Source organism: Ixodes scapularis, unplaced genomic scaffold (assembly GCF_016920785.2).
Source record: "Ixodes scapularis isolate PalLabHiFi unplaced genomic scaffold, ASM1692078v2 PGA_scaffold12__126_contigs__length_90152505, whole genome shotgun sequence".
Lineage (NCBI taxonomy): Eukaryota > Metazoa > Arthropoda > Arachnida > Ixodida > Ixodidae > Ixodes > Ixodes scapularis.
This window is the reverse complement of record NW_024609838.1, coordinates 12,375,803-12,395,530: the sequence shown is the minus strand read 5'-3', so window position 1 is coordinate 12,395,530 and position 19,728 is coordinate 12,375,803. Positions and strand designations below refer to the sequence as shown.

The 19,728-nt window shown below is 48.2% G+C and overlaps 1 protein-coding gene across 3 annotated transcripts; it reads right to left on the bottom strand.

Moving 5' to 3' along the window:
- Window positions 1–533: 533 nt before the first annotated feature.
- On the bottom strand, window positions 534–7,344 carry LOC8031209 (F-box only protein 39). 3 transcript variants are annotated; one of them, XM_029981122.4, is made up of 6 exons: window positions 7,081–7,344; window positions 6,929–7,002; window positions 5,247–5,469; window positions 4,363–5,139; window positions 3,185–3,370; window positions 534–1,293 (listed from the first exon to the last, which is right to left on the bottom strand). In XM_029981122.4, the coding sequence occupies exons 1-6, from the start codon at window positions 7,102–7,104 to the stop codon at window positions 880–882; spliced, it is 1,698 nt and encodes a 565-aa protein (XP_029836982.2). In that variant the 5' UTR covers window positions 7,105–7,344; the 3' UTR covers window positions 534–879. The 3 variants fall into 3 exon arrangements, with proteins under 3 accessions (XP_029836982.2, XP_029836981.2, XP_029826378.1); XM_029981121.3 differs by having other exon boundaries at window positions 6,929–7,344; XM_029970518.4 differs by lacking the exons at window positions 6,929–7,002; window positions 7,081–7,344 and adding an exon at window positions 5,942–6,421.
- Between the last annotated feature and the right edge of the window lie 12,384 nt (window positions 7,345–19,728).

Genomic DNA, 19,728 nt, shown 5'->3' with positions numbered 1-19,728 from the left:
ATTTGATCTGTTAATGTTTTTGTTCAATTCGAGTTTGCTCGCGAGGGGCACTGCTCTAGCAGAGAGCGGATCCGTCAAGGTCCAAGCAGACGCCCAGAGCGGGAAAAACGCGCGCCGAAAACACTTTTTTTCCCCCCCCTTCAGTAGGTTTGTTTGGGTCTGTTTGGATGGTGGAGACGCTATCGGCTGAGGCTACTCGGGCGCGCTTTGAGAGGATTTTATCTTGCTGTTTGTGTCGCAGCGGTCTCTGTGCTGCGTGTCCTTGCGTTTCTGAACGCTTCTGCAAATCGAACTGATAGCTCCGATAACGGCACCCGATACTTCGCCGCTGGCGCCTTTTGCGACGGAATCTTATTGTTATCAGTTATCGTTATCCGACATTACGAGCCGAGGGGCCAATGAAGCTACACCGAAAGCGCATCATCGGATAACCATTCAATCAAGTTGAAAGAGTGCGCCTTAGCGTTTAAAGTCTGTTTATGCGCTGGTCCGTCGTATTGGCTTTGACAGCATCCGGACAAAATGTGCAAGCGTTCTTAAACAAGCACGAGAACCGCCAAACTTTATTTGAAAAAAGATGGAATCGAGTGGTGCAACATCACTCCTAGTTCTTACAGTGCAAAGAGGGCCAACAGGACGCGGCCTGCCCTTGCACTAAAGAGGCTACTGATGACACAAATATTTGATTCGTTTTCTTGGATTGAGTTTGAGGGAACAGTTATAGATGTCCATATAATAATAATTTAAAAAAAAGTGTTTCGAGGCGACGCGCAGCAATTTGCCGTCTCTAGCGGAAACTCTTGACGGCACATTCATCCCTCCTCCTTCCATGGCCGTCTTCGTGTTTTTGTGAACGTTTCTTCAGCGAGCGCTGGCGTTTCAGACCGGCGATGATGAAGCAATGGACGAAAAGGAAAGCCTGTGCTCTGGCGGCGGGAACTGGAAACCACCCGCGAAAGTACGTGGTAGGATGAAACGTTCGTTGTGGGGCTCGTTCAGCACGATGGCCTTGAACTGCTTGTCCGTAAGCGGTGTCCACGAGACGCCCAGCATCTGAGACACTTCCTTGCAGACGGCGTCGTACGACTGCGACGTGTGACGGAGCCACGCGTAGAACTCTTCGCTCCACTCAGGGTTTTGGGGCCAGTCGCACTTTTTGATGACTGCGTTGCCACGGACGACGAACTGCCGTAACGACCGGCCGTGATGGGCCAGGAGGAGGACCGTAGCCGTTGAGATGCGCTCTCGAATGATGAGCGTTTCTAGTCTCGGACAGGAACGACACAGGAGTACCTGGAATGAGAAACGGTTGCAACATCACTCGTAGATTTGAGGCTGTTTTGGTGCGCTTTCTTATCGGTATCTTTTGGGCGTGCAAGCGTGCGATCCACCGAGGGATACTCTACATACCATCAGACGTGGGAAACATGACTTGCGGAGGTATAGACCTTTCTGGAAAATCCCACGAGACCTTGCAACGAAGGGAATTGTGCGGATGTTTGGATGTAATACGCTCGTGCCGGCTAGAACCCTTCGGATATCCTGGTAGCGGCACAATTTTTTATTTATTTATTTATTTTTTTATTATTAGGAGCACAGAACACACCCAATATAAAAAGTTATTAATACTATGTTTTGCTTTCCTTCTGCATATGATTCCGCCGCACGCGTGCACGCCCAATCGGGTTTGATGGGCCTGCCCGACATACTTGGGTTCACCCATAGCCTCCTCTATAATCACAAATGCTGGCATTTTAGTGACGGAGCCATAAAGTGCCCGGTCGCAGATTTGGAGCGCGAGGATCTGGTAGCACGGAGCATCAAAGAGCCATTTTTCGGGCAACCTGAGCGTCAGCGCACAGCTTTTGCAGCGGCGAGGACCCGAAGCACACTTGTTCGCTTGGGAGAAGTGTGTTTCGGCGTCCCGCCGCAGCGGGTCGCCAGTCACAGATCTCATCCGTTGTCTGCCGCTCCACCTTTTCCATTTAGGCGGCACTTCTCGTGGCGATCTGCCAGGCTTTGTCGGTATATAAAAGGCTATGGTTCACCATAAGTCCAAACGTAGCCGTTGCTCGACAAGGCCAATCGATGAATGCCAATAAGCGCAACGTCATGATTGTTCGTCGTCTTTCTGCGGGTGTGGTATCACTGCCTGCGCCGTGACCTTGCGCTTTTAGCCTGTGCGCCTGATACCGTTGGCTTGAGTGTGACTGGTCAGTTCCGCTCGAGTGCGACTGCAACCATTTGCGCCCCGTTCAGACTGCCTGCGTCGAGCTGTTGCTATGGAGACACTTACGACAAGCCAATGGGGAGGCGCTGTGCTGCACGACGCGACGCAAATGTGTGAACCTGCCTTTAGCCATTGGCTAACAGACTTACGGTGAATGGGTCTTGCTTTGTCTTATTCCGCCGCCACACGGCTAAGTTAATGGAATTTACATCAAATGACATCGGTGTCTTATTGATCCTATTGGCGGTCGCCATTTCTTGCGCGGTGCAGTGCATGCACGCGCGACGCTCGTAGTCAGGATTGCAAGTTGATTCGCTGATAACGTGATGTCATTCGATGGAAGTGACATTAACGATTACGTGTACTTGTTGTGATCAGCACGAGCTGTGGGTAAAGCAACTTATCATCTGCCATGAACGACAGCCTTGATTGTGCGAAAAGAATCTGGCAAACGCTTGTTATGGCCGATTCCAGTTTTAGTGTTCGTGTTTGCTCGCTTTACGAAGCGACAAACATGCGTGTGCTGGGCTGGAGTCTCGTAAAGATTAGAATGGTGCATAGACCGACAAGTTATTTACAAACAATTCTCAGTTTGCCCATGCCATGTGACTATAAGGCTTCGTCAGGGCCGTACCCAGAAAAAAATTTCGGGGGGGGGGGGGGGGGGGGGGGGTTTTCGAGGACAACGGCGGCCATTTTGTCTTATTTTCGCCTATGAATCATGTGCATCGGTGGCATATAATGGAGAGTTATAGCAAACCGAAGAACCGGTCCCGGTTTGGTACCCGGTAGCTGACCGGTGCCACTGCGCGTGCGCAGAGGTGGAGATTAAAATCGGCTGGCTGCAAGTGCACTGACCAGGGCCGTACCCAGAAAAAAATTTCGGGGGGGTCAGAAGCCCCTATCCCCCCCCCCTGGTTACGGCCCTGGGCTTCGTATAATGACGACGCTTACGAGGGCAGAGTCTGGGCGGTCCACAAACGGCTTGGCCATGTGGAACTTGGGCAACCCCAGAAAGGCGTAAGTCCTCAGGTCCTGCGGGTAGTAGGTGGCGACCACGAGCGCAGACTCGGGGCCCACTTGGTTGTACGGGGTCCGGTAGACCACAGAGTGAACCGGGGCGCCTTCCTGCCAGATAATCTGGTGTGATGATATTGGGAGCTGAATTAGTGACAGCCTATCTATGGTGAGTTTCTTTTCTCGTACCATTTCTCTGGCTTTCGTTTTCATTTTTTTATATTATCGATTATCTTAGATTATCTTAGCCTCAGTGAAAGGAATCTTAGAGGCTGGAAGCGGTTCGTCGTTATCATACGCCACATTTGACCCACACTACAACTTACTACAAAGAAGTACAGTAGACCCTTCTGTTCTTTAAATTGCGTGTTTTATATGTCTTGATTTAAATAACGACTGAAATTAAACTACCTAGATTTTTTCCTCTCCATCCTGCTTGCAAGTTCGTTGCACCTGCATGTAAACCGGCCATCCCCGGTGACGCGCGCGACGATAGGGGACATGCTAAAATTACATGTTCCGAGAGCTTGACTGACCACTAATGTTAGTATGTACAATTTCTATGCCACTAATAAACACTGTCTGGATAACTTAAGACACTTTTCACCCACCAGAACACAACACGTCAGCGCACACTGCTGTGTGTCCGAGCACAAATTGCGCGTAGACGCTTCACTACCATTTAGATAGAAGCTGACGTCTAATCACGTACGTCACGCTTATATGACGTCAGGTAATATGCGCTTACGTTTTTACGGTTGCGAGAGGTAATCGGGTAGAGCGTTGCCCGTGTGATGTTTTGCATGGGTGTACCGGCGAGAACGGCCGCATAGGATATGGCACAATCACTTTTAGACTGAGACTGCAGTCAAGGATATTCAAACGCGAGGACACGAGATCGCGGCTTTGAAGCGTTCTTCCACAGAAGGAGTTCTCACGTTAGAAAGGCCCGTTTCATAGCAAGGTGCCCGAGCTAGCTCGCCCTTGTAACTTTGACTGCAGACTTTTTAAGCTTTCTCGATTCTTTCACAAGGCAAGCCTATAATTATAATAGACTCTTGCTGCTGGCATCTAGCTGTTCCACACATTCGAGGTGTCAAAACCATTATTATTACCTCCTTAGCGATCCTGCCTTCAACGGCCAGGTGCACCCTGAGTCTCGGCGCTGCCCTCCGTAACTCCCTCCAAGCCCTTGTGGACACGCGTATGCCCAGTTGCGTGTATGTCGACTGCACCAGGTGCAAGTCCCGCAAGGCTGTGTAGCTCAGAAGCGCAACCACGTCCTCATCAAGATGCTGCGGCGACAAGTAGAGCGTGGACAAGTTCAAAAAGACACCCACGTGCAGAAACGGGTGAGGCTCCTTGGAACAGTTGACAAGCCGCAGAGTCCTCAAGGTGGTCATGCAGTTCCCAGCCACGTCATCCAAGAGGAACTTTGCTTCTTGCGGTTCCAGCAGAAGGTCCGTGAGCGCCAGGTGCCGTAGACCCGTGAAACATCGCATCAGCCTCTTCAGGGCTTCGAGGACCTTTCCTCCTGTTCCGAAGACGTTCTCTTGAGGTCTGTCCTGTTCGGGTCCGTCCGAGTCTGTCATGTGGCAGGCAAAGGTGAAGTCGAAGGTGCGCAGAAGGTGGAGGGTATCGCTTCGCTCGCCGAAGTAGGCCATGATCACCATGAACTCGTACAGGTTGAAGAAGTTGGACATGGCCGGGATCAAAAGGTGGCGGATGTAGCGGCCGATCTTGTGCATGCAGATCTGCGTGCGGTAGTGGTCGAGGATGTGCTGGTAGCCCATGTAGTAGTTGAACTTGCGTCGGGTCATGGTACGGTCGTCGAGTACAAAGACAGACCATACTTGGGGCGAGTAAAATACTCTGTACCAATTGCGGCATACCTGCATGTTTAGAAAAACAATTTACAGTCTTCAATTTTTTTAGTTTACAAAAAAAAAAACGATTATGCATAAATTATAGAAGGACAGCTCTGGCAGCAGCAACCAACCTGTGACATGGAGTAGCGGTCGCGAATCGGTACCAGGCCGTACACAGCTTCCAAAAGGACGTCCGGCAGAGAGGCCCAGGGACCTTGCTGGGCGTCGGGCAGGTCTTCGAAGCAGACCTTGGGCCAGAACTCCACGGGTTCGTCCGGATCTCCATCCTCCGGATCGCTTTCGTTGGGAGACTGCTCGCGAGAGTTGTCCATGACCAGTTTACCGCCACGCTTCCTGCAAGGACCGACCGGTAGAACCAGCCCTATTGAAAATAATTCTAAAGGGCCCATCAGCCTTGAAGGATTATGGGACCTCACAGGCCTTCAGAACCCTTCAGAAATACCCCAGAACCAGCCCTATTGAAAATAATTCTAAAGGGCCCATCAGCCTTGAAGGATTATGGGACCTCACAGGCCTTCAGAACCCTTCAGAAATACCCCACAGAAAAACCCTTCAGCCCAAACCCCTTGGCCCATCAACCTTTTAAACGCGCAAATAACCGAATCATAGACAAAAATGCAGTTCAAAACGTTATTGAAGTTTATTTCAGACATTTTGTTTTACATGCATATTGTAACTCAAAAAGACGATAAAAACCAACGTTTGTTCAATCCCGGACGGAAGCAGCTGTAGATGAGAGCGATCACATCAAATAGGGACAACTGAGTTCTTTATCACACAAATCAAAATATATTAAAGTACTCACAATGCTGCTGGGTAAATTCCTGATGTACAGTAGTTCAGCTAATAAAACCGAGCAGGTGCACGTCACGGACATAGTATATACACACTAAGTAAGCACGTTTGACGAAAACCACGATCTCGCAAGCAGCACCCGCTACCGTTGAGAAATTCTGAGCACAGTCAAGGTGTCGCCCCTGGTGCCGTCGTCTTCGGCGTCATTTTCGCTAGCTGGATGCTTCTGAAGCTCGACGGACGAGGAGGCGCACGGAACAGGCGCGGACAGCGGCCGCCATTCACCGTCTCAGGTCCCGCAGTGGCATGATCCCGGTGCGCAGGCACTACGTGCGGTGGGACGCTGTCCCCGACTGCCTGATTTGTGGCGAGTAGGCCGATACCGACTGGAGCGGGAGATCGCTGGAGAGGCCGCCTTGGGTTCACGGGCATCGCCTTGCCTTCTAGTGGGTCCCTGGGGGGCTATGTTGCGCTTTTTGCACTCCCAGGAGACTAGGGAGAGGGAAGTGACGTCAACAACGCAGCACATGCAGATTGGATGTTGACTTTGTTTTCTTCTGTCAACATCCAATCTGCATTTGCTCTAGTCGTTGACGTCACTTCCCTCTTCCAAGTCTCCTGGGAGTGCAAAAAGCGCAACATAGCACCCCTGGTCACTGCGGCATCCAGGGCAATGAGCAGGCTGACAGGCTGGCCGACAACGTGCACGACGAGCCCTGGTTCCGGACGTCCAGCGTTGGACCCTTCGCCGACGCCAAACTCCTTGAATTGCCGCTCGAGCGGACGCGGCGGCGCACCCCGACGAGCGGTGCGCGGCCGGAAATCACCCGGCAAGACCCCCCGCCCCCCGGGGCACGATCCGTCGAGTCAACGCTGTCGTTCACCGCATCCGAACGAACTGCGCCATGATCCCGCTGCGGCTCCACTGTTTCCGCCGCGACGCCGAGACGCCAACCCACGCTGCCCGAACTGCGGAGAACGGACAGATAAGGCGCACCTCCTCCTCGGCTGCAGGGAGCACGACGGCGCTAGGGCGGCCATGACAGCATCTTCTGCCGCGCTGGGCCTTACCTGCGGAACGAAGGACGAGATTTTGCTGCCACGAGGCGACAGACGCACCAAGGAGAGAGCTCTAAAGATCCTGCTCACCCTTCTCGAGAATACCAGCCTCATCGAATCGCTGTGAGCCCGTCGACGAGTCAGTCAGTCAGTCTTGGGAGCAAGGAAATCAAAGGAAGTGTTGCTGAGCCAAAAGCTCAATATGTCACCTTTGTATTGGGGTAGGGGAGGGGGAGTGAAAGATAAAGATAGGAGAAGGCTGGTTGCCCCAGTGTGTCGCCGCAAAATCGCGCCGCCGCGCCACGCAAGTCGCACGAAGAAGCCCCCCCGGCCGAGCAGAGCGGCCGGTGAAGTGCTGCTTTCCCGAGCTATCCTCCCCCAGCGCAACCGGTCCGGCGACTCCTCCTCGCCCAAGGGGGATTTTTTTTCCCCCGATGGATTCCTGTTGTTCCCCTCCCTACCTCCCGGCTTGCTTCTTCGGCCATTCCCCACCCTCCCTCGCCTCTATTTTCAACTCTATCTCCCCCATACCTCCCTGCTTTTCTTCCTCCCCCCCCCCCCCCCCCCCCCCTTCCAGAGCCAGTGAGAAATGCGCCCTACGCCCCCTCATTTTCATTTACAACGCTTACAAACACACACCGACCGGACGGGATTGCGTTCGCTTGCAAAAGCCGCTAGGCCCATAGGCGTGTAAAGGGTCCTCCTATAGGGGGGGCCAAGTTTCACTGCAGCGCCCCCCCCCCCCCCCCCCCGTCTCACCGAGACCCTTACGCCGTAGGGGTAAGGTGTTCTAGTGTACCCTAGTAGGAGTGCACTACAACACCATATTTTAACCGCGAAATATGGCTTCCAAGTTTACTTCAGTGTCACCATAAAACTACCTTGAGTTTACTTTTCCGCAGATTATTTGGAAGTCTAATTATTGCGATTTACGAATGGAGCCCGGAGAATGATAAGGCTTGAAATATGTTTGAACCTAAAAATTAAATCTGAGCTGTGACACCGAACAAAACGTCATACTTTATAATGCCACTGTTCAGGCTTTATTTTTACGTGTCATCGTATCCATATCCTCGTAGACAGCAGTAATTGGATTTGCGAGTGCTCTGCGTGAAAGTGGACTTAATTACATGTGCTTTGGAGTGTGGGCGAAATCAGAAGATGAGATAACTTTTCTAACAACATGATTTATTGCCAAACAAAAGTAGAAACCCCCATGATAAAGAAACCACAGCTTGCACTCGTAGGGCACAAGCGCCACATAACAAAACACAGAAAGAAAATGAATCGCACGAGGGCTCAGACGATACACAATTTCAATTCACAAGCGGTAGACTCTAAAAAAAAAAACATTCAACACAACACAACAACAGGGCTGGTGCCAATGAAAACAGTAACACACAGTAAAATTAACTACACTATACAAAATAACTATTCAAGCTGAGCTGTGCAAAAATACTATTGGTGTGAGAGGAATTAGTTCGGACGGAATCGGCTGTAAAGCACCCTCTTTTGCCGGCTGTCAACCAATTAAGAATAAAGTAGAATTATGTGACATTGTAGGTTAATGCGATAGCATATCCTGCGAAATTAAAACACATTCATAACAAAAGTTTGCGCGTTTTAGTCGTAAAATGCTTTAAGATATTATCAAAACTGATGGATATTGCTAGGTCCTGCTCCACAAAGGGCAGCATCAGCTAACGAAGCCGTTCCTGCGACATCGTGGATCTTAACTTGGTCTTTACATGTGCGAGCTTCGAAAATGTCCTTTCGCACGAGCAGCTGGTTACAGGAATCGTGGAAAAAAATTGAAGAGCCCGAGAAAAGTCCTTGAATACTGACTTGTCCAACCCATTTTCTTTGAGTGAATCGAGCCAGTCATAGGCGGTCATGCTGTTTGCTTTTTCGTCGCTGATTCGGGACTTCAGGAGCCGCATTTCAGCACGCAAGCTGTCGGGATCTACCTCAAGAAAGCTACAAATAAGAGATATTTGTTCGTCGCCCGCAGAGAGGCCCAGGAGGTTCTGGATAGCACACACAAGCTCAAAAGTTTCTTGTGTGAACCTTTCTTCGATCCCTCGAACACAGGAGTCAAGCATCGGAAAGAAAACACCAACACGAAATTCCTCCTCTTTTGTCGCATAGAAACATTCATTCGCCCAGTTTTGGTCAATTCGCTTCGATACCTTTCTTCTTCGAACTTCGGGAATCTCGATTTCATTCATCTCGCAGACCGAAGAAGCTTCCGCAAACAGCTTTTCAAAGACTGTCCCATCTTGCCTCATCTCTCGCAGCGCTTTTTGCAAATGCCCGACTTCATTGAGTGCAGTGGTAAGGTTAATTCAAGGGTTCTGAAGAGCTCGGCTAACCTTCAAAATAAGCTGTAGAATAGGGTGAGCTATTTCCATGCTGCAGACAAATTCAAAGCTCATCAACTGGGAAAGGAGTCCCTTGCCTTTTGCTTTCCTCTCCGGTCAGTTACAGGTTAAGAAGGTAGCGGCAAATGCCCCTCAAAGGGAATCAGATATCCCTCCGCCACCTTTGCATCCAATAGCGTCCCACCGTTTCCGTGACGTGGCGGACAACGCGCGAGGAGGGTCTTGCCTTTCTGTACATATTTGCTTTATCTTTTTACTTTGACTTAGCATTGTGGAAGCCACGAGAGGGAGATTAGAGTTCTCCCCCACCGACGGAAACAAATACGACTTTCGGGGATTAGCTTCCCCCCCCCCCGATGGATACAAAGGCTGCTTTCAGGGGCTCGGTTCCCTCCCCGATGAATACAAAGGTCGCTTTCTTAAAAAGTGGGATCGGAGACAAGTGGGAATCCATTGAAGCGGAACAAGGAGCGTTTCCAGTGAACTCTTCTTTCGACTGCGGAGAGATTTGAAACGGGCGCATCACACTTGTGGGAGGAGCTTCTCCTACCTTCTTGACTTGTAACCGACATACACTGAACAGTTCGCTGTAGCTCTCACGAACGGCCTTTACTGCTTCAGCACGACATGCCCATCTGGTTGTAGACAAAGACTTCAAAGTTTTCAGCTGTGTGCCGACAGTTTGGCAAATTCGCTCAAAAACAGCATGGCGCACAACACTGTTTTCAATAAAGTTGCACGCAAGTTGCACAACGCCAAAGAAATGAAACATCATTCTGTTTTCTGCTCGGGACAAACATTCATCGACAAGCACCAGGTTTAAGTAGTGGGCATAGCAGTGAACGTAGACGAGCTTGTTGTTCTGCTCTTTGCGCTTTGCTTGAACGCCAGCAACGTGCCCTGACATAGTAGAAGCCCCGTCAAAGCAGACGGAGCTCACAGAATTCCAGGAAACATTGATGGCGGTGAGAACTGCTTGCAATGTGGAAAACACAGAGTCGCTGTCTAAATTTTTAAGCCTTTCGAGAGTAAGGAAGACCTCCACTGGCCTGTTCTTAATCTCGCAGAAGTACCTAATAACAACGGAGAGTTGTTCATGATGACCGCAGTCACTTACGTCGCACATGAGCGAAATTGTTTTCCCTTCTATGCGGTGGACAATCGAAGAAAAAATGGCTGCATGCAGTGACTCTAGGATGTCGTTTTGTATTCTGTTGCTGATGTAGGGAGGCGTTCTTTGGGCCTGACTCTAAGTGGCCCCACAAAACGGGGTCGTACTTCTTTAAGATATTAACTTTCTCTACATATAGACCTTGCTCTGCGCTTTCCTTATTTTCTCTGTGCCCTCTGAATGGCATTCCTCCCTTTGCGAGAAGAACAACGATGTCAGTAAGGCGCTTTAGCACCTCACGATTTTGTTTTCGTTTTTCTTCACCTTGAGACGCTCGTTGTTCAAAGCTTTCATCCAGCATTGAAGCAATCGATCTGTTTGCTTTGGAGCAATTCCATGACACGACACTGTTAAGATGGCCCTCAGATCTTTCATGCTGATTAAGCTATTCTATCGCTTTTTTCCAAGTTCGAAACCCAGTAGAAACAAAGGATGGGTCTAAATGGTGCTTTGGATATACCGCTCCCCGGCGGAAACGCCTGACAACAAAAGCAAAAGGCTGCATCTTTTGCTGGACTGTATTCAAGCCAGCTGAACTTTGCAAACCAGTGTTCACAAAAGCTGCGCTTTCGATTATTTGTTTCTGTTTGGGCATACTGCCTAGATGAGGCTGAAAAGGACCCCGTGCTTGTCTGGCTTGCTTGTCCAGGTCGCTGGTCGGCATTGGCAGCGACGGGTCGTCGTCAGACACCTGGTTCTGGTTGGTGGAAAGCGTTGAGCAAAATCTCGGAGGCTCATCTGGTGCATCAACGATGTGGCTTGGCGTCGTGGCACAGCTTGGCGTCGTGGCACAGCTTGGCGTCGGCGCACAATTTGGCGTCGTGGCACAGTCGTCAGCTTGCTGGTGGCTGGACATCTTTTCCGGTTCATTTTGTTCATGCTGCTCTTTGCAGCTGCAAACAAATAAGAGAACTATAACTTTTTAGTTTCCTTTTTACCTGTTAACATGGCTCTTAGGACACGCTCGGAAAGAAGTCTGGGTAAACAATTACAGGACAACTGCGCCAATAATAAATATATATTCCTGGAAATTTTACGACAGCTTGCTCATCGACAGCTGAGTATAGTCCCTCCAAGCTAACAGCAACCGCTGCTCGGAGGCGTGCCAAGCACGGCCTGCTGATTGTGTTTTCTACGTCTTAACGTAAACAACCTTTTTGAAAAAACTAGGTTGCTAAAAAGCTAGATGTTTTTTGTTTTCTTTTATGTCGGTGACGTTAGTCGTGCTCAGGGATAGGCAAAATACATTCAAATATGTATCAAAATACAAATACAAAATACTTTGTCAAAATGTATTTAATTACAAATCTAATTACACATCCAAAAAAGCATTTAAGTACAAGATACAAATACAACCAAATGTATTTCGTCTCCTCCAAATACTTTTCCAAATACATTCCTCAAAATTAGCGTGAGCGACTTCGGGGCACCTGCAACGGGTTTCTGGGTATCTCATTTTAATTTTGCATCGCACACTCGGGAGTTAGTGTGCGAGGCTCTAGTAACGTAATAGAAATATAATCACAAAAAATGTAATCAGCTTGGACGTGATAGGTGAAAAAGGTACAGAGCTCCAAGCAGCTTTTTTTGTCGATTACATTTTGGTATAATAGACCAACAAAGAACCAAGACGACCAAGACGCGCAACACTAGCTAGAAACATTTTTATTGTTGCAACTCGCACCAGTTACGAAAATCTGGGCGACCCGCGCATTTAGAATGTTTCAGGCAAAAGTATGGGTGGAAATCAGGCTGGAAAGCATCACAAGTTGTCACAGGCACTTATTTAACCAGTCTGCATGTGAACGTCGATTTCGTCACTATTCTTGCCCTGGACTAGCACCGTAATCACAAAGTCACTAAACGATTGTGCTTGATTGAGAGACACTGCATTCGGTGCAGAACATACACGGTGAAACAAGGAGACGTCAGGCTCTTTAAATCGACCGAAAAATTCGGCTTCTTAACCTATCGCGCAACGACTTCGTGCAGCGTTGCCCACAGATGGTGAATTTTTTATTTTATTTTTTTGTAACATTTGCGAAGAGCGAACTTACCTGAGGAAAAAGTAAAGAAAGAAAAAGGCTTAGCTCCTATGGAAACGCAGCGACTCCACCGGTTTGCAAACAACATGGCGCCGTTTCGCACGGGAGACAAGAAATGGCGCAACAAACGCCGCCAACGAACGAGCATACGGCGCCGAGAGCAGGCCTTTTTTAGCAGACGATCTTTTCGACTCAAAAGCGGCGCGCGTTCTGCAGGCGGCGACAGTCGCAGAAACAAAAAAGACAGGCGCGGTAACAGCAAGGAACTGCAGTTCCTTGCTGTTACCGCAGACGACGCCGAGAGCCGGCCCTTTAGCAGACAAGGAACGGCAGTTCCTTGTCTGCAAAAGGGCCGGCTCTCGGCGTCGTCTGCTCATTCGTTGGCGGCAGTTGGCGTCGCGACCGCTTGCGCCATCTCTTGCCTCCCGTGCGAAACGGCGCCGTGTTGTTTGCAGACCGGTGGCGTCACTGCGTTTCCATCGGAGCTAAGCCTTTTTCTTTCTTTACTTTTTCCTCAGGTAAGTTCGTTCTTCGCAAATTTTACAAAAAAAAAAAAAAAAAATGCACCATCTGTGGGCAACGCTGGACAAGTCGTAGCGCGATAGGTTAAGAAACCGAATTTTCCGGTTGATTTAAAGAGCCTGGCGTCCCCTTATTTCACCCTGTAGTTTCCTTCCTGCTCTGGATAGCGACAATAAATTTGAGATATGTATTTTCGCCCACAAAATTTTATTTATTACAATTGTATTTGAAATATACCCACGTTTTAGTATTTAAATACACACGTCAAATACATTACCCAATTTGTAATTAAATACAAATGCAAAATACACAAAGTATTTGAAATACGTATTTCAAATACTTGTATTTGAAATGCTGCCCATTCCTGGTCGTGCTGTAGTTACTAGTCTGGCCGAGGAGCACTACCTTCTTTGTACATTGCGACAGAAGTTCGCGCCCTTCTCGTATAGTTAACAATTTCGAGAGAGATAATCGTGCACAAATTCCCCGAGTTGCTGAGTACGTCGGTGAAGACAGACGGGGCTCTAATAGAAACGGTGCTAAATTCGTTAGACGCTTTTCACTTTGTGAGGATTTAAACATTCATGAGTGGGTGCGTCTTTCACTCTCACTGTTGCCTTCGTTCGTGAGGCGCTTTATTCACCTCAAGAAGATCAGTCATTTTGCTCAACGGGGTCCTGTTGAGGAGCCACGCTATCCTCTACGAACAGACTTCGTAGAATAATGACACCGACACGTGCTGCTATATCGAGACTTCTAGGGAAAAGGGTATGAATAATTTAACCAACTAAACTGAGCTCTGGAAAGAATTTAATTGTGCCTTTAACAACGAAGAAAAATATTATAAGGTCAGTTTACTCGTTTTTTCTTGGGAGGATCGCATTATGTGAATGAAACGGCCTCCAGGAACCCTTCATAAAAGCAGCCGTACTGAACGTACCTCCCTCAATTGACTCATCCAATCATCAAACCAGTGCCGATGTGCACGGTGGACCCCTTCTTTCGTTCCTAATAAATTGCACTGTTCTCTCTTTCTATACTGCTCCGGCAATTTATGGGACTCTGAAATAGCGGTGTCGTTTGCAAGGGCACCGACAGGATCTTCTTTCTAACATTTGCCACACATTCAGTTTTAATATCCGCTCACTAAACTACCAGTATATACCCTGGAAAAGTTCAAGTGTAAATATCTCCACAAGGTGGACACTCGAAAAACTTCAAGTTAAAGTGTTCAGATTACGCTGTATGAACACCACCTGGACTCGTCGAATCCTGTTTAATACCTACGTCTTCCTTACGAAACATCATTACACTACTAAGGCGTTGACTTGTCGATTATGCACCGAGTGTCCGCCGAAACACGGATTAGACACGAGTCATTGTCGAACGCTGACGTAGGACTTAGACTCGGATTCACTTTGTAATTTGTACCCGCTCTCGGTCGTGGCTTCACACTTCAAGTGCACGAGCACTGCCATAGTAAAGGCGGTAAAGTACAGTTTGAACACGGCCCGGCAGAAGACTGAGAAATATTTGTGATAATTTTTGGACCTTCTGCATGCAACCGAGATTCCAGTTATACGGCGCTTTCTTCCCAATAAGCCTCGGCCGAGTTTCGAACCGGTTAAAACAGTGAGGTATATGTGGTGGTAGCTGTACTAATATATATATATATATATATATATATATATATATATATATATATATATATATATATATATATATATATATATATATATATATATATATATATATATATATATATATACATACTGTTCTAAATATAGAAAAACAAAAAGGACAGCAAATGCGTAGACTGTCACCTTACCTGGTTTCGTAAGCCATGTTAGTAGCCGCTTCCACTGGGCTTCACTCTCTGCTGACTTCTTTTCCCGTAATTTCTTGAACTCCGCTCCAGAGAGTTTGCTCAACGACATGACATTGATGTGCAGATGGCCAAAGTAGAAATGAAGAAGAGCAAATGATGGTGGGCGTATTCACGCAACGGTCTTTGGTAGGATGCGGTTGCAAGCAGCGCAGGTGCTTACTTAACTTGCTCGATAACTTGAAGCCTTAGCAGCGCTACTCTACTTTAAAAAAATCACTGAAGAGGAACGTCGTCATACCTACTTTTAAAGAGAAAACGCTGCCACGTCGTCACCTTCGACAAACGAGGGGCAGTCAGTTCATGACTTGTGACGACATGGGCGCCTTTTTTTTTTTTTTTTTAACAGAAAGGGCGAAAGAAATAAAGGGAAAGGTATTTCGGAAAGAGTATCCTCTTCGACTTCTAAATGACCACCTAGGAGACTCCTAGATGATCGGCTTTGGAAGTTACCTTCTCAGAGCTTTAGGGGCAGCTCTAAAAGGTGTTGTTCTTCCCCAAACTATGTGTCCGGCTGTCAGGGGCCCTCAATCTAAATATTGCTAGCAATCTGCATGTTCGTGTACTTTTCCAAATCCCCAAACCCTGTCTATTATCCTGTGAAAACTACGTAGTGTGTGCTAAACACGACGATATCACGATGGCCCTATTCCATCGCTAAACCACCCCCAGTGACCTTCCCTACTCTACAATACAACTGCTCTTCCCCGCTCTAGGCTCTAGCCCGAGCCAAGAAAGCTTACGAAAACCGCTTAGGCTTCCTGATAGAAAGAATTGCAGATTGTCTGCAAATGGTCACCTCAACCTTATCCCCTCAATAACCTGAACCATTTCCTAATCTTCCTTCTATCCGTTTAACCTTTTTGGTTTTTCTTTCTTCCAAGCCAGGTAGCAACTTCTTCGGTAGAGAAGGCCCACATATCTCTCCACCCAAAACAAAATCTCCCATTTTTAAAGCGGAAAGCGGGTTGGCGTCGTTTGCATTGGACAACAAGCTGGTCATAATTGACACTGAAGATTGACACCTAGCACGAGTCCTTGGAGATGACGTCTTTAATACCCCTTAGCCGAGTATGGAGCTGCCTAGAAGAGCCAGGCTCTGCTAACCTTCTTGTATGTTTTCTCACAGAAAGATGCACCCTGAGCTAACCCGAGTGGCTTGGAGACCTTGTCTCATTCTTTCCTTCGCTTCTCACTACCCTTCTAGTTTCTCCTCCCGATATTTTTTTTTCTCCCCCCCCCCCTTCCAAAAAAACGCTGCAGTGAACGTTAATCTTCACAACAAATGCCTTCGTGAGTTGAAACATGTGTCCTTCAGTACTTTACCCTCGCGTTAAAACGGAAACGTTTAGACCAGAGGATTTTCGCAGAAGGATGCTGCACCCGGCAGCACTGCGACTAGATTCCCAGGTGCGCAGCCTTGACTAATCGTTCCGCCCAGCAGCAGTCTTCTTTACTTTTGTGTCGATTTTTTTCTGGGGTAAGGGCTCACTCGCAGATTAACGGTCTCCGTTTCCTGTTTCAAGTTCTATAAAAACAAAGTGGGGATGGTTTTGCTTCCTTTCTTCCGGCGTCATCCCGATTTTGTTCCAATCAAAACGCCCCCAATAAATAAACAAAAAAAAAACGAACACGCTCTAAATTTGCGCCCTACCTAAGTCATCAGGGGGGGGCCAGGGCCCCCCCTGCCCCCCCCCCCCTTCCCCGTATGCACGCCTATGGCTAGGCCGGCGCCTCGTCGATTCTCCAAATGGGGCAGTCATCCCCAGTGGCCTCCTTGGAGACCGAACACCCGGGCAGTAACAGACGGGTCCAGGAGCCGACTCGTGTTTGATAGAAGGGCAGTAATAAAAATTTGACCGGACACATATATGATTGGCATTCTCCAAACGCTTATTTTTTCCCATCGCAAACAATAAGTAGCTAATTAAACTTGAGGAAGAAAACCAGAAGGACGGGCAACCATGAAAGTTTGTTGTTGTCCATCCTTCTTGTTTTTTTCCTCAAGATTAATTATCCCTATCATCCCGCTCGTTCTGTCCTTAAAGAAGTAGCTATGTTCTAATTCTGCGATATGTGTTTTCTCCACCTAGGCCCTGGCCCCACAGACATCTCAAGAAGCCTGAAAGTTTTCCCGACCCCATTAGAAAAGTTCTTGACAGGCTTTCAGACATTTCAAGGCATTGTAAAGGGGACTTCAGACATTTCAGGAGAGCCTCTGACGGGGCCAACGAACCCACCAGGAAATACCGGTGCCCCCTTCAAACATCTCAGAAATTCCTGAAGTCCCCTTCGCACCCTTTAAAAAAATCCTGAAGTCCCTGACCGCAGATGAGGCAATATGGTTCAAACGTGTACGGGGGGAAAACAGATAATGTTCTCCGATGAACTTGCAGGTGACGATGCATGCAGGCTGTGAACCCATCAAGGAGCAGATGTCGGACGCAGAAAATGCCTTCCTCCAGGCTTAGGCTGCGCGCGTGACTAGAACTCTTCAAAATCAGTTTACATTGCGGTGGGATCTATATTATACACCGCATGAGACTACGCACGCTGTTCCGTAAAGCATGTTGTTGCCTGTGCACATCAGCCGTCGTTATGAAGGAGAACGTGCCGTGCAGACATAGCAACGGATCATCATCGTAAGCGATTGTGATCATACTGCGAGGCGGATATGCCTGTTGAGTGCGAGGACGCTTCAACCGCAAAACGCCAGTGGGATTTGTAAGCTATACCACGCATCAACTTCCATGGCGGTGACGATCTACCATCTAAACAGACAAACTGACAAAACTGATCCTGACTTGTTTCCTGCCGCCCTTGTCAGGAAACTTGGCACCAGACGTGTTCACTCTGCGCACAAAGACAAATAATCCAGACGCATCCGGCATTGCATGATGCGACAATGTCGTTTTCCGTCGCGCATTAGCGCAAATTTTCCGTCTGGACTCAGAACCGCGAGGCACCCTTCTCGTCGGTCTGTAGCTATAGGTGCGCGTGGACCTTGAGGTCAGTCATCGGGGCTTCGACTTACCATTGAACGGTCGTGAGGAGCAAGACGTTTCGATGCGGACATGCTGGCTTCGGCCTGGACGTCTGCCTAAATCAAAAGCGGCCTCTTGCGAGGAGCTACAAAAGGGAGGGTGGGGAGCGGACCCGGGCTGCCGGCCCTGGGACGTAGCCCCGAAATAACCTCCTGGCCGTTTCGCAAACAACGCGTCGTTGAAAGCTTCGCGCGGCAACAGCGGCTGTCGTTTGGATCCTGCGGCTGGCACGTGAGACTGCGGTCACCTCGATCTGCCAACAGACGGACCTTTCTGGGCATAAGTCAGGCGAAGCAAAAAAAAAAAAAAAAACGACTTCATCTTGGGTTTAGGACATATGTATACTGTTTTGTCTACGAATTTCCGTTTGCGAGCGGAACTTTTATCTCTCACCCTACACCATCCAGCACACTAAGTAAACTCCGGCCGCGGCGCTTTCCCCCCCCCCCCCCCCTTTTTTTTTATACGCCCCTATCTACTAGGTACGACATTACGTTGTTAGTAAACATGTGAGTAGTGGCCCAGCGCGAGCGGTTTGTCAGACGAAAACCGTATTCCAAAAACGAAAGGCGATCGAGCATATAACGATAGACCGATCTCATTAAGCGTTCTACGCATGCATGACTCCGCCATGATTGTAGTTTCACAAGGGACAGGCCCCTTACAAAAATCTGGAGCTAAATTCTTTTGAATTCCTGTTGAAAATTTACTGGAATAGTGATGAATTTCTTTTTAAACTTTTTAGACTTTGTTTTGAGAACTTATTTAACTCCTAGTTAAAATTGGCCACTTAATTTTTTTAGAATTCCTTCTTACATAAATGTTGTTGAATTCCTTTTGACGGAACCGCAGATTAACGTTTAAAGGAGCGATGCAACAATTTTTGTACTTTGCGCAAATACCGCTTGAAACGGATCCCTAACGTTAATGACCTATGAAACACGCGTTCGTTTTTCACCCCACGCAATAGTAGTCCCAGAAAAAAATTAAAGAAAAACGAGCAGCGTTCACCCCCTCAACTCGCAGCCAGAACAAGTGGCCACGTGATCTGGAGCCGATTATATGCCGCCAGTGTTGATCATAGCCACGCGCTGGGGTCGGCAAAGCGCAGGACACGCGCTGAGTTCCAGACATTGTTATGGCTCGGCTGTTGTCGTCGTTGCAGCGATTGGACACGGGTCACAACCCGATTGCTTCTCGAGCTAGCAATTGTCACGAGCCCAAGTCGAGTGCCCACGCAATGCTCGGGTCCAATCTATGAACCGCATTCAAATACCGTCACTTGGGTGTACTGCGATCCCCGAGTTACGTCATCAAATTTTGCAAAAGAGAGATTGAATGAAAATGATCGCTTTTGTCCTTGAAATTACAGCGCAACAAAGGAGTTTCTTGGCCAATGGCGTTGCGTGTGAGTATCTTTGAGTCCCAGTTGTGCCAGTAAGCTCGTGTAGAGAGAAAAACATTCCAATTGAATAACGTTGCACAGCTCCTTTAAAGAAAGGACACATTTTTTTAAATATAAATTTTGAATTTTGTTAGAAAATAGTGTCCTTTACACATCCCACAAATAAGCGTTGGAAACAAACGCAAACACCATGAAGCACTCAACACCAGAATCACAGTCCCGTTAACTGTTTCAGAGCCTTATATAGCCTACATATTGAAGGTAATCATTTGGCCGGTGACCACT